Source organism: Manis javanica, chromosome 14 (assembly GCF_040802235.1).
Source record: "Manis javanica isolate MJ-LG chromosome 14, MJ_LKY, whole genome shotgun sequence".
Taxonomy (NCBI): domain Eukaryota; kingdom Metazoa; phylum Chordata; class Mammalia; order Pholidota; family Manidae; genus Manis; species Manis javanica.
In genome coordinates, this window is record NC_133169.1 from 30,719,711 (window position 1) to 30,734,861 (window position 15,151).

The 15,151-nt window shown below is 39.5% G+C and overlaps 1 protein-coding gene across 1 annotated transcript; it reads right to left on the reverse strand.

Annotated features, from left to right (window-relative positions):
* Positions 1-13,988: 13,988 nt before the first annotated feature.
* On the reverse strand, positions 13,989-14,930 carry LOC118970628 (olfactory receptor 2T3-like). The gene has a single exon (XM_037008860.2). It carries the CDS (start codon positions 14,928-14,930, stop codon positions 13,989-13,991), a length of 942 nt encoding a protein of 313 aa, XP_036864755.1.
* Positions 14,931-15,151: the final 221 nt, after the last annotated feature.

The following is a 15,151-nucleotide window of genomic DNA, read 5'->3' on the forward strand; positions in this document are numbered from 1 at the left end:
AAAGAAATCCTGAGAAAGAAGAATAAAGTAGGGGGGATCTCACTCCCCAACTTCAAGCTCTACTACAAAGCCATAGTAATCAAGACAATTTGGTCCTGGCACAAGAACAGAGCCACAGACCAATGGAACATATTAGAGACTCCAGACGTTAACCCAAACATGTATGCTCAATTAATATTTAATAAAGGAGCCATGGACATACAATGGCGAAATGACTGTCTCTTCAACAGATGGTGCTGGCAAAACTGGACAGCTACATGTAGGAGAATGAAACTGGACCATTGCCTAACCCCATACCCAAAAGTAAACTCAAAATGGATCAAAGACCTGAATGTAAGTCATGAAACCATAAAACTCTTAGATAAAAACATAGGCAAAAATCTCTTAGACATAAACATGAGTGACCTCTTCGTGAACATATCTTCCCAGGCAAGGAAAACAGCAAAAATGAACAAGCTTCTGTACAGCAAAAGACACCATCAATAGAACAAAAAGGAACCCTACAGTGTGGGAGAATATATTTGTAAATGACAGATGCGATAAAGGCGTGACGTCCAAAATATATAAAGAGCTCACCCACCTCAATAAACAAAAAACAAATCATCCAATTAAAAAAATGGGCAGAGGAACTGAACAGACAGTTCTTCAAAAAAGAAATACAGATGGCCAACAGATACATAAAAAGATGCTCCACATCGCTAATTATCACAGAAATGCAAATTAAAACCACAATGAGGTATCACCTCACACCAGTGAGGATGGCTACCATCCAAAAGACAAACAACAACAAATGTTGGCGAGGTTGTGGAGAAAGGGAAACCCTCCTAAACTGCTGGTGGGAATGTAAATTAGTTCAACCATTGTGGAAAGCAATATGTAGGTTCCTCAAAATGCTCAAAATAGACTTACATTTGACCCAGGAATTCCACTCCTAGGAATTTACCCTAATAACGCAGCACTCAAGTTTGAAAAAGACAGATGCACCCCTATGTTTATCGCAGCACTATTTACAATAGTGAAGAAATGGAAGCAACCTAAGTGTCCATCAGTAGATGAATGGATAAAGAAGATGTGGTACATATGCACAATGGAATATTACTCAGCCATAAGAAGAAAACAAATCCTACCATTAGCAACAACATGGATGGAGCTGGAGGGTATTATGCTCAGTGAAATAAGCCAAGTGGAGAAAGAGAAATACCAAATGATTTCACTCATCTGTGGAGTATAAGAACAAAAGAAAAACTGAAGGAACAAAACAGCAGCAGAATCACAGAACCCAAGAATGGACTAACAGGTTCCAAAGGGAAAGGGACTGGGGAGGATGGGTGGGTAGGGAGGGATAAGGGCAGGGAAGAAGAAAGGAGGTATTATGATTAGCATGCATAATGGGGGGTGGGAGAAAGGGGAGGGCTGTGCAACACAGAGAAGACAAGTAGTGATTCTACAACATTTGGTATGCTGATGGACAGTGATTGTAAAGGGGTTTGTGGGTGGGGGTCTAGTATAGGGGAGTGCCTAGTAAACATAATATTCTTCATGTAATTGTAGATTAATGAGAACAAAAAAAAAGAAAGAAAGAGAAGGGGGATTACTCTCTGATAGGATAAAACTAACTGTAAATCAACAATTAATGCATGCTTTAAATATCCTTAATTTTGATCATTTAAAGGGTGTCACGTGATCAGCTATGGAAATACATCTATCTGATAATATTCCTTTCTCTTAAGAAAAAAAGAAGCAGTTCCTGTGTGGTGATCTCCAATAAGTTCTTCACAGTGGTATAAAGGGCATATCAAAGTGTGGGCAATGGGTTTGTTTGTGTTTATACAGAGGATCAAAGCCCAATTTGGCTACCCAGAAAATGAATTAAGATACGATATGAAGAAGAACTTCCAACATCAACATTCTCTGGAAGAGTCATTCCTGAAGATGATCATCAAAACTTCAACAAAGATCCTGGCGCTGTTGCAGTTGTAGCTGCATTCAACCCACTGCTTCCTGGACTTGCCATTGAAGTGAAGAAGGAGATATCTAAGCTGGCCTGTGCATACAGTAAAACAACAAATTTGACTGGATCTATACAGGTCAGAACTCAACCAAGAATTAGGAGAAGTGCAAGTTGCAGCACTCCAAAATCTTGCGACTATAGACTATCTACTGTTAAAAGAACATATGGGATGTGAACAGTTCCCAGAAATGTGTTGTTTTAATTTGTCTGATTTTTCTTGAGCTATTCAAATTCAGTTAGACAATATCCATCATATCATTGATAAGTTTTCACAAATGCCCAGGGTGCCTAACTGGTTTTCTTGGCTTCACTGGAGATGGCTGGTAATTGTAGGTCTGCTTTGATTATGTAGCTGTATTCTTATTATGTTAATGTGTGTGCGCAATTTAATTAGTAGTTTAAAACCTATACATGCTTATGTTACTCTTCAAGAAGATATCTCAAAGAAATAATCAATCTTCCCATGTTTTCTTCCATCTGCTACTTCTATAGCTTTTCTTCTTCCTTCCTAAGTACAACCCTTAAGTAGAATTCGTGCCTCATATCAAAATTACTGAGTATCATAATTCTTCCCAGTGGTAAAGATACCTCAAGACAAATGCTGGGCATAGAAGCCACAGGGCATAAATCTAAAAAGAAGTAAAAAGCTAACCTTTTCAAACAATATGGCTTCTCTCTCACTTACCAACTTTACATTTCCCTGTATGGCTCCAGAAGATGACTGGTTAGCCAGAGACAGGTAAGATTCCTCAAGGGAGGAACAACCTAAGACAGGCACAGTCGCAGGGGGGGCATCAGGTGAGAAATTGGGGATCAACAGAGGGGAGACTTAGAACCTCACTGTGTCCCACCCCCTCACCCCCGTTTTGAGAGAAATCTTCTGCATCCGTGGATGTTTTGCTGCCCTTGTCTAGCTTGGATTAATACTTAGTCTATAGGCACACACCTGATCATCTACATTTGCCCTCTTACAGCACTAAACTATGTTTTCTACCTTTATCTTGCATCTACCTACCACTTCAGCATTTTATTAAAAAAAATAATAATAATAATAATAATAATAAGGGAGAAATGTGGTATTCACATATAAATCAAGTATAAAAATCAAACAAATATTCATATTTGACCTGATTGTTTATGGTTCATAATGTATGATCAAAACCAAAAGTTTCTGTGATATGACTGCCCTTGCACTGTTCACCATTTAAGAACTTATTCACTATGTAAGAATTTGTTCACTATGTAAGAACTTGTTCATTATGCTTCAGAAGATTGGAGACTGTTGAGAATTAGGCTTGGGGTTGATTAATGATTGTGCATTGAGTCCCCTGTACAGAATTTTATTGTTGTTAACAACCATTTGATCAATAAATATGAGAGATGCCCTCTCAAAAAATATATATATATGTATATATATAAAAGAATAGGGATTCAAGATGGCAGCAATGAGAGGTGAGATGGAGAACTCCTCCCAAAACCACAAATAGTATGAAAATATATTTAATTAATACAACTAACCCTAAAGCAGCAACAGGAGGGAAGGCTGCACCAGACTGCATGCAGACCTCACGAACAGAGCAGACCTCACAAAACAGGGCAACGTACCAAAGCCTTGATCCAGGGAGACCTGAGCCCTTCCTACCCCCAGCTCACCGGGGTAGGAAGAGAAACGAAGTGGGGGAGGGGGTGAAGGCCTGGAACTGCTGAGCACCCAGCCCTAGAGGTCTGCTTTGGGAGCAGAAACCTACACTGTGTGCTGCTCTGGACGTTGGGGAGCTGGGACAGGTGAGTGCCTGAGAGAGTAAGATTCTGGCCATTTGTGGAAGACGGGATCCATACCAGGCCACTGTGTCGAAGGAAAGGCAGGTGATCTGAGCAGCTTCCTTGCAGCGAAAGGGCTGCTGAAGGGGCAGGGTTTGCATGGAGCTTGCTGGGTGGGGGAGGGGAGAGCTGGAAAAGGTTGTCTGGGTGCCTCTGCCCAGCAGGTTGGGAACTCTGAGGGGCTGCATGTGCTCCATCCCCCTAGCTGGCTGCTCAGCTCTGAGCCACTCCCCCCACCCCCCACTGTGACATGAAGCCTGCTGCGCCTTCCTCCTAGCCTGCTGGCACCCGTTAGCAAACCTGCAGTCACTGTGCTGGCATCAGACAGCCAGAGGGAGGCCTTGCCTACAACAGCTAAAGATGCCAAGCACAGAAGCTTACACCTGTGTGCTCAGCCCACTGGCTCTGACACCAGAGACAGGCACTGCAGACAGGAATGAGGAAGCAGATCTTTCCTCCACCAAGACACCAGCTCCACTCCCCTACAGCCCCCAGCCTCACTCTAGGAGCAGAGCAGATCCAGAGACTGGAACTTTGGGCACTAAAGGGCACCACAAAGAAACATAAAATGTCAAAAGAACATTGTTCAGACCAAAATCTCACAAACCCCAGAAAAAGGGCCAAATGAAACTGAACTCACCAATCTTCCTGAAAGACAGTTCAAACTAAAAACTATAAACATGCTTATGGAGGTATAGAAAAATATTCAAGAACTCAGGGATGAATTTAAGTCAGAGATTCAATCATTAAAAAATTCTATATCTGAAATGAAACATACAATGAAGAGATTTAAAAGCATACAATGAAGAGACAGTAAAGGGAATGGAAATTAAAGAAGAGGAATACAAAGAAGCTGAGGCACAGTGAGAAAACAATCTCTAAGAATGAAAGAATATTGACAGAACTGTGTGACCAATCCAAATGGAATAATATTCCCATTATAGGGGTACCAGAAGAAGAAGAGAGAGAAAAAGGTATAGAAAGTGTCACTGAGGAGGTAATTGCTGGAAACTTCTGCAGTCTGGGGAAGGAGATAGTCTCTCAAGCCATAGAGGTGCACAGATCTCCCAACACAAAGGACCCAAGGAGGACAACATCAAGACATATAGTAATTAAAATGGCAAGGATCAAGGATAAAGACAGACTTTTCAAAGCAGCTAGAAAGAGAAGAAAGATCACATACAAAAGACAACCTATCAGGCTATCAGTAGACTTCTCAACAAAAACCTTACAGGCCATAAAGGAGTGGCATGATATATTTAATGCAATGAAGCAGAAGGGCCTTGAACCAAGGATACTCTACTCGGCAAGGTTATCATTTAAATTTGAAGGAGGGATTAAACAATTTTCAGATAAACAAAAGCTGAGAGAATTTACCTCCCACAAACCACCTCTACAGTGCATTTCAGAGGAACTCTTATAGATGGAAGTATCCCTAAGGCTAAATAGATGTCACCCAAGGGATAGACAAAGAGTACAGAATATGAGTCATAGCATACAAAGAATGGAGGAGGAAGAAAAAAGAGGGGGAAAAAGGAACTTTAACGTTGTGTTTGTAATAGCATGCAAAGTGAGTTAGATTAGACAGTTAGATAGTAAGAAAATTACCATTGAACCTTTGGTAACCACTAATCTAAAGACTGCAATGGCAATAAGTACAAAACTATTGATAATCACCCTAAATATAAATGGTCTGAATGCCCCAATCAAAAGACATAGAGTTACTAAATGGATAAAAGAAACAAGACCCATTTATATGCTGCCTACAAGAGACTCACTTCAAAACCAAAGACATACACACACTGAAAGTAAAGGGATGGAAAAAGATTTTTCATGCAAGTAACAGGTAAAAAAGCAGGAGTTGCAGTACTTGTATCAGATAAAAGTGGGCTTCAAAACAAAGAAAGTAACAAGAGACAAAGAAGGACATTATATAATGATAAAAGGATCAGTCCAACAAGAGGATATAACTATTATAAAAATCTATGCACCCAATACAAGATCACCTACATATGTGAAACAAATACTAACAGAATTAAAGGGGCAAATAGAATGCAATGCATTCATTTTAGGAGACTTCACCACACCAATCACTCCAAAGGACAGATCAACCAGACAGAAAATAAGTAAAGAGACAGAGGCACTGAACAACATATCAGAAGAGACAGACTTAATGGATATATACAGAATACTCCATCCAAAAGCAACAGGAAACACATTCTTCTCAAGCGCACATGGAGCATTTTCAAGAATAGATCATATACTAGGCCACAAAAAGAACCTCCATAAATTCAAAAAGATTGAAATTGTACCAACCAGCTTCTCAGATCACAAAGGTATGAAACTAGAAATAAACTACACAAAGAAAATGAAAAATCCCACAAACACATGGAGGCTTAAAAACATGCTCCTAAATAATCAGTGGATCAATGACCAAATAAAAATAGAGATGAAGCAATATATAGAAACAAATGACAACAATAATCAACAACACAAAATCTGTGGGACACAGTGAAGGCTGTGCTAAGAGGGAAATATATTCCAATACAGGCCTACCTCAGGAAAGAAGAACAATCCCAAATGAACAGTCTAAAGTCACAAATACTGAAACTAGAAAAGGAAAAACAATGAGGCCCCAAGTCAGTAGAAGGAGGAACATAATAAAGATTAAAGCAGAAATAAATAAAATTGAGAAGAGTAAAGCAATAGAAAGAATCAATGAAAGTAGGAGGTGGTTCTTTGAAAAAACAAACAAAATAGATAAGCCACTAGCTACACTTATCAAGGAAAAAAGAGAGTCTACACACATAAACAGAATCAGAAATGAGAAAGGAAAAATCACTATGGACACCACAGAAATACAAAAAATTATGAGAGAATACTATACAAAATTATATGGTAACAAACTGTATAACCTAGAAGAAATGGACAACTTTCTAGAAAAATACAACCTTCCAAGTCTGACCCAGGAAGAAACAGAAAATCTGAACAGATCAATTACCAGCAAAGAAATTGAATTGGTAATCAAAAAACTACCTAAGAACAAAACTTCTGGACCAGATGGTTTCACTGCTGAATTTTATCAAACATTTAGTGAAGAACTAATACCCATCCTCCTTAAAGTTCTCCAAAAAGTAGAAAATGAATACTTCCAAACTCATTCTATGAGGCCAACTTCACTCTAATACCAAAACCAGGCAAAGACACCACAATAAAAGAAAATTACAGACCAATATCCCTGACAAACATAGATGCAAAAACACTCAACAAAATATTAGCAAACTGAATTCAAAAATACATCAAAAAGATCATCCATCATGGTCAAGTGGGATTCATCCCAGGGATGCAAGGATGGTATAACATTCGAAAATCCATCAACGTCATCCACTGCATCCACAAAAAGAAGGAAAAAAACACATCATTATCTCCATAGATGCTTAAAAAACATTCAACAAAATTCAACATTCATTCATAATAAAAACTCTCAACAAAATGGGTGTAGAGAGCAAGTACCTCAACATAATAATGGCTATGTATGACAGACCCACAGCCAACATTATACTTAACAGTGAGAAGCTGAAAGCTTTTCGTTTAAGATCAGTAAGAAGACAAGGATGCCCACTCTCCCACTTTTATTAAACGTAGTTCTAGAAGTCCTAGCCACAGCATTCAGACAACACAAAGAAATAAAAGGTATCCAGATTGGCAAGGAAAAAGTCAAACTGTCCCTGTTTTCAGATGACATGATACTGTACTTAAAAAAACCCTAAAGAATCCACTTCAAAACTATTAGATCTAACATCTGAATTCAGCAAAGTTGCAGGATACAAAATTAATACACAGAAATCTATTGCATTCCTATACACTAACAATGAACTAGCAGAAAGAGAAATCAGTAAAACAATTCCATTCACAATTGCATCAAAAAGAATAAAATACATAGGAATAAACCTAACCAAGGAAGTGAAAGACCTATACCCTGAAAACAGCAAGACACTCTTAAGAGAAATTAAAAAGGACACTAATAAATGAAAATTCATCCCATGCTCTTGGCTAGGAAGAATTAATATTGTTAATATGGACATCCTGCCTAAAGCAATCTACAGATTCAATGCAATCCCTGTCAAAATACCTACAGCATTCTTCAATGAACTAAAGCAAATAGTTCTAAAATTCATATGGAACCACAAAAGATCCCAAATAACCAAAGCAATCCTGAGAAGGAAGAATAAAGCAGGGGGGATGTTGCTTCCCAACTTCAAGCTCTACTACAAAGCCACAGTAATCAAGGCAATTTGGTACTGGCACAAGAACAGAGCAGAATAGAGAACCCAGTTATAAACCCAAGCATATATGGTCAATTAATATATGATAAAGGATCCATGGATATACAATGGAGAAATGACAGCCTCTTCAACAGCTGGTGTTGGCAAACCTGTAAAGCTACATGTAAGAGAATGAAACTGGATTGTTTTCTAACCCCATATGCAAAAGTAAACTCAAAATGGATCAAACACCTGAATATAAGTCATAAAACCATAAAACTCTTAGAATAAAACATAAGCAAAACTCTCTTGAATATAAATATGAGCAATTTTTTCCTGAACACATCTCCTCAGGCAAGGGAAGCAAAATAAAAAATGAACAAATGGAACTACATGATGCTAAAAATATTTTGCACAGCAAAGAACACCATCAACAGAGCAAAAAGGCATCCTACACTATGGGAGAATATATTTGTAAATGACATATGCAACCAGAGGTTAACATCCAAAATATATAAAGAACTCATATGCCTCATCAACCAAAAACCAAATAAGCCAATTAAAAAAATGGGCAGAGAAGCTGAACAGACATTTGCCCAAAGAAGAATTTCAGATGCCCGATAGGCACATGAAAAGATGCTCCACATCGCTAATCATCAGAGAAATTCAAGTTAAAACCACAATGAGATATCACCTCACACCAGTTAGGATAGCCACCATCCAGAAGACAAACAACAACAAATGTTGGTGAGGATGTGGAGAAAGGGGAACCCTCCTACACTGCTGGTAGGAATGTAAACTAGTTCAACCATTGTGGAAAGCAGTATGGAGGTTCATCAAAAAACTAAAAATAGAAATACCATTTTACACAGGAATTCCACTTCTAGGAATTTACCCTAAGAATGCAGCAGCCCACTTTGACAAAGACATATGCACCCCTATGTTTATTGCAGCATTATTTACAATACCCAAGAAATGGAAGCAACCTAAGTGTCCATCAGTAGATGAATGGATAAAGAAGATTTGGTACATATACACAGTGGGATATTATTCAGACATAGGAAGAAAACAAATCCTACCGTTTGGAACAACATGGATGGAGCTGGATGGTATTATGCTCAGTGAAATAAGACTTGCAAAGAAAGACAAGTATCAAATGATTTCACTCATCTGTGGAGAATAAGAACAAAGCAAAAACTGAAGGAACAAAACAGCAGCAAACTCACAGAACCCAAGAATGGACTAACAGTTACCAAAGGGAAAGGGACTGGGGAGGATAGGTTGGAAGGGAGGGATAAGGGGGTAAAAGGGACATTATGATTAGCACACATAATGTATGGGGGTGACATGGGAAATACAGTATATACAGAGAAGACAAGTAATGATACTATAGCATCTTACTATGCTGATGGACAGTGACTGTAATGGGGTATGTGGGGGGGACTTGATAATAGGGGAAGTTTAGTAACCATAATGTTGTTCAAGTAATTGTACATTAATGATATCAAAATAAATAAATAAATAATATTAAAAAATAGCAAATGAGAATGAAAGAGAATAAGAGAAGCAAAATATACAGTAGGGAAAGTCAACAAGTCCGAATGACAGTTCTTTTAAAAATATTGATAAACTTCTGCTGAAAATGACCAAGAAATAAAAGAGAAGGTGAAAGTAACCATTGTCAGAAACAAAAACAAGGTAATCACCAAACATGCCAGAAAATTACCCAGATAATAACAGGATACTTATTGATTCTTTGGTAGGTATGTCAATTTATCATGAGATACAAAAATTCCTACCACCAGGACACATGTATAAAAATGCATATCAATATTTTCTGTAACTGCTAATGAAGACAACATATATGTATTTATCAACAAAAGAGTGCATAAATTATATAACAGTCTTGAAATGAAATCCTATACAGCAAAGAAAAATAATTTATCAATAGTTTGTTGTAGTTGACACACATATATTATTCAAGTATACAACATAGTGATTCAACAGTTGTATGCATTATTAAAGTCACCCAACTGGTATAGTTACTATCTGTCAATATAGAACGATGTTACAGAACTATTGACTGTACTCTCTGTGCTGTACTTTCATCCCCTTAACTACTTTATACTATGCTTGAGATTTTTGGGCCACTTTATGTCCTTCACCTATTCCACCCACCCACCTCAACACCTCCCTCATGGTAACCACCAGTCACTTCCCAGTATCTATGAGTCTATTGCTTCTGTTTTCTTCATTTTGTTTTTAGATTCCACATAAAAGTCAAATCATACAGTATTTGTCTTTCTTTGACTGGCTTATTTCATTTACCATAAAACCCTCTATGCCCATCCTTGTTGTTGCAGATGGAAGGTTTTTTTTCTTTTTATGACTGAATAATATTCCATTGTGAATATGTACTACATCTTCTGTATCTGTTCATCATTGATGTATATTTTTGTTGCTTCCATATCATGGCTATTATAAATAATGTGGCAATAACATGAAGGCACATATATCTTTTCCAATCAAAGACTTTGTTTTCTTTGGGTAAATTCCTAGAAATGGAGGTTACTGGGACATACAGTATTTCTATTTTTAGTTTTTTGAGGAACCTCCATATTGCCTTCCACAGTGGCTGCACCAGTTTATACCAACAGTATGGGAGGGTTCCCTTTTCTCCAGATCCTCACCAGCATTTGTTACATCTTGTCTTTTGGATGGTGCCCATTCTGACTGGTGTGAGGTGATATCTCATTGTGGTTTTGATTTGCATTTCTCTGATGATTAGTGATGTGTAGTATCTTTCATGTGCTTGTTGGCCATCTGTATTTCCTCTTTAGGAAAATATCTATTCAGGTCCTCCACCCATTTTTTAATTGGGTTGTTTGCTTTTATTGTGTTGAGTCATATGAGTTCCAGTTTCTATTAGGTGTGTTAGCCCCTGTTTTTGCCTTCCTCCAATCTTCAGTTACTCTGAATCAAGAGTAAATGTCATGACATCAATATTAATTTATTAATATGCTCAATATAAATGTAACTATATGTAAATGAATCATATATTTAAAAATTATATGTATACTATTTTACTGTAGGTTCAGAGTAATTGGAAATTGGAAGAGGACAAGAAGCATTATATATACAATTAATAACTTTATTAAAATTATAATTATAACATATAAATATAAATTCTAAGAGCTTCCCTTTTCATTCTAAGCTATAGTCACACTCAATTTGCTATTTATATCTTCCTGCATTACCCGTTGCCTGTTTTATACTCATGTGTGCTCATGTGCTGGTCCTCTCTTTAGAATGTTCTTTTGTTTCTTCTCATGTATATAATCTCCTTCAGGATCAGTGCTCAAAGCTGAGACTCCCTCCTAGATGCTGCAGGCTCTCTGGGTGGAGTCTTCTCATAGTCCTTATGCCTAGGTTCTCATGTCTGCATAGCGCTCCCCTCCAGCAGCAAAGAAACCCCTTGAGATAAGGGTATGTGTGCCCCTGATGAAGTGCTGAGCATCTGCAGCTTAGAAAACAATCCATCAGGTTGAGTAATGGGTGGAGTGATGCTGGAGTCTAGGAAGCTTTGCATTTCCAAAGAGTTTGCAAATCAAAGGATGTTGGATAAACAATAGATCTGTGAGAAACAGATAAAGTAAATTTAATACAAGACAGTTTTGCATGTTGATCAAATACTAAAGTGGAGCTGTATAATTGGAAGATTACAATGGTCAGAAATGCCGTTCTTTAATTAAGCAGACAGCCGATGAGCTGCTGCTGTGTGAGAACATCTACACTGTCTCCCCTAGGGCCCATGAGGGACCAGAGCAGACACATAGTCATGGGCAAAGCCACCTTTATCCAGCTTCCCCTGAAAGGGGGAACAGCTATTTACACCTTTTGAGGGGCCAGGCCCTGGACTGGGCAGTTGAATATTAAACTCCACATTCAAATCCCCTCAGTAATACTTGTTTCTAGTTCTATTTTAGTGGCAGAAAATGAGAGCAGTGGTGGGGCAATTTGCTCATCAGAGTTGCTGAGCAGCAAAGCTAGGATTAAGCTGCAGCCTCTCTGACTCCACAGTTCTCATACCTCCATGACTTGAAGGCAAACGAGGAGTGGAAAAGGTACAAAAGTGGAATGACTCCCAGTTTGAAGCAGGTGTAATGGGCTCTCTATGCATATCACCCCCACTCACTCCTCAAGGAACTTGATTAGGACATTCTGCCTTTCCCATCTCAAAAGTGATGGAAGGAAGCTTGGGCAAGCTCACAAGTATTGCACGACTCTTTACAAATAAAGCAGCAGGTCCACAACTAAACCCTAATTCCCTCTGCTTTATTCTCTCTAATCACCACAGTCCCCAATCTACTGGTAAATTCAACCTCAAGATTTTAGTTTTTCTTTTCTCTTTGTGCTCCAGAATGATAGACAGATAAACCAAACACTCATTAAAAACAAATAAAACCTATGGAAAGGGAACACATAAGACTTACATAATAATATCAACAAATGTAATAATAAGGACAACATTGTTTAAGTAGCTTTTCTTGTATAGCATCCATTTGGACTGTTTGGCTTCTTTTATTTCTCTACTTTAATCACACCAATATCTAAACTAAAACTTTATCTACCTCTAGAAAAGCTTATTTTTTAGATGTTGCTTTTTTCCTGGTTTCATGGCATTATTTCCAAATACAGACAGATTCATGCAGTGCAGTAACAATCATCCATGGGAAGCAAAATTATTCAGTTGACTTGCCATGTAAGAAAGAACTTATAAATCTATGGAAATGCAGCAGGCCTGAGAACACCTAGTACCTGTCCCTTGATGATAAATAAGGCAAGTTCAGGGTTCTGTGCCAAGTGGTAGTAACTTAACAATTTGGGACCCAAGTATCCTTCTTGCATATTAATCAGAGCAAATGTATACTTTCTCAAGTTCCAGACACACTAAACACATGAATTGTTTTGTTCATGAAAACAATAGTGTTTTAATGCTTATACATTTACAGACATTCTTTTTGCAGTGTTATATACAACAGGGGAAGTAAAGGCTTGTGACAAACCCAAAATATTTTACTTGCTTTTCCAGTTTCAGAAGGAAAAAGATAAAGAGATTAGGATTCCCTGAACTTCTATTGTCCCCCAAGACTGCTATATTTAGTCTGAGTTATGGTAGACCACACCCTGTAATAGCCACCAGAAAAAAGCTAAGTGTGGAATCACTTTTGTTTGCGTCCTTATGATCTGTGATGTCAGAGGAACCTGTTATCTCTTTGGAACACTGATGTGGACAGAGATTTGGTCCAAGTAGTTTCGATAGCCAAATAATATTGAAAACATTGATATTTACACTATGAATCTCACTTTTAACGTTTGGGGAAAATGTGTTCATTTGTTCTGACAGAGATGTGATTGCACACATTAGAAGCCACACCTTAGAGGTCCCACAAGTGAACTATGACTTCAGGGGTGTTGTAAAGCAGGGGACCTACCAGTGTCCCTCCAGGATTCTGAGGTCTTCCCAATGAGCCACGTTCAAGGTTGGGGCTTTCACACCCAAACCTCACACTGAAATGATCACAGAACTTGGGGTGGGTGATAAGATGAAAGACACTCTGTGTGGCTTACTCTATAGCAGCCATTGCCTCACAGATAAAAGTATTATACAAGTTTATTACATATCATGAGATAAATTAGGATGAGCAAGCAGTGTGGAGGAGAAATGCCACGTGGGTGAGAAAGGCAAAAAATATGGGTGGGCTTGGTGTTGGAGGGCCTGGAACCAGCAGCAAGAAGAGAGGAGAAAACGGGAGGCCGGGGGGAGGGAAGCAAGGAAGGGGGAGAGTGACGTCGTTCTCAGGCTCTCCCGTTTCCAGCTTTTCTCAGGCTCAACCCGATTGCATCATGCTTCTCAGCGCCCCTGTGACGTCTTTATTGCGGAAGCTGTAAATAAGAGGGTTCAGCACGGGGGTGATGATGGTGTAGAAAGCTGACACCATCACGTCCTTCTCGGCAGTGTGGTAGGAAGTGGGAAGCATGTAGGTGTAGATGGCAGCGCCAAAGAAGAGCAGCACTACGACCATGTGAGAGGAGCAGGTGGCAAACGCCTTCCTCCGACCCTCAGCGGAATTCATCCTGTGGATGAGGCGCAGAATGGGGGCGTATGAGCTCGAGATGACCACGACGGGGACGAGCAGCATGAGGACGCAGCACACGTACATGAACGTCCTGTAGAGGGAGATGTCGGCACAGGAGAGCTTCAGCAGGGCAGGAGCCTCACAGAAGAAGCTCGGAATTTTCCTGGACTGGCAGAAGGGGAAGCTCATGATGATGGGGGTAAGCAGGAAGCCATCAGACATCCCCAGGAGCCAGCACCCGGACAGCAGGCACTCACAGACCCTCTGGCTCATCAGCAGTGGGTAATGGAGAGGTTTGCAAATGGCAGTGTATCGATCGTAGGCCATGGCCGCCAGAAGGAAAAACTCCGCACCAGCCAGGGTCAGGTAGAAGAACATCTGCACTCCGCAGCACAAGGGGGAAATCGTACGGTTGCCCGTGACGTGGCCCACGAGCATCTTGGGCACGGTCACCGAGATGTACATGAGGTCCATCAGCGAGAGCTGGCTGATGAAGAAGTACATGGGGGTGTGCAAGCGGGGCTGCACGCGGATCAGGACGATGAGCAGGGTGTTCCCAGCCAGGGCCAGTAAGAAAATGATGAAGGTCACCACGTAGAGGAAGGTGGCACCCTTGGCCTCACCAAAGAGCCCCACAAGGACGAAATCGGCATTTGCTGTTTGATTCCGAGAGGCCCGATGCCCTGGGTTCATGATCTGGCTTACAGTTCTCACCCGAGGAAGAAAATAACAGTCATTGTTTTTGAACCATTCATATGCACATGATTTGCTTAACCTTTTAACAGCAATAAAAGCCTTTTGAGTAATTTTTTCAAATACAGGGTTGTATGAATGGAGAATCAAAAGTTCAGATCCCAGAGAGGCCAGGCTGCATGCTGGGCACAAGCCTGCCGTGGAATTTGAAACACACCCGG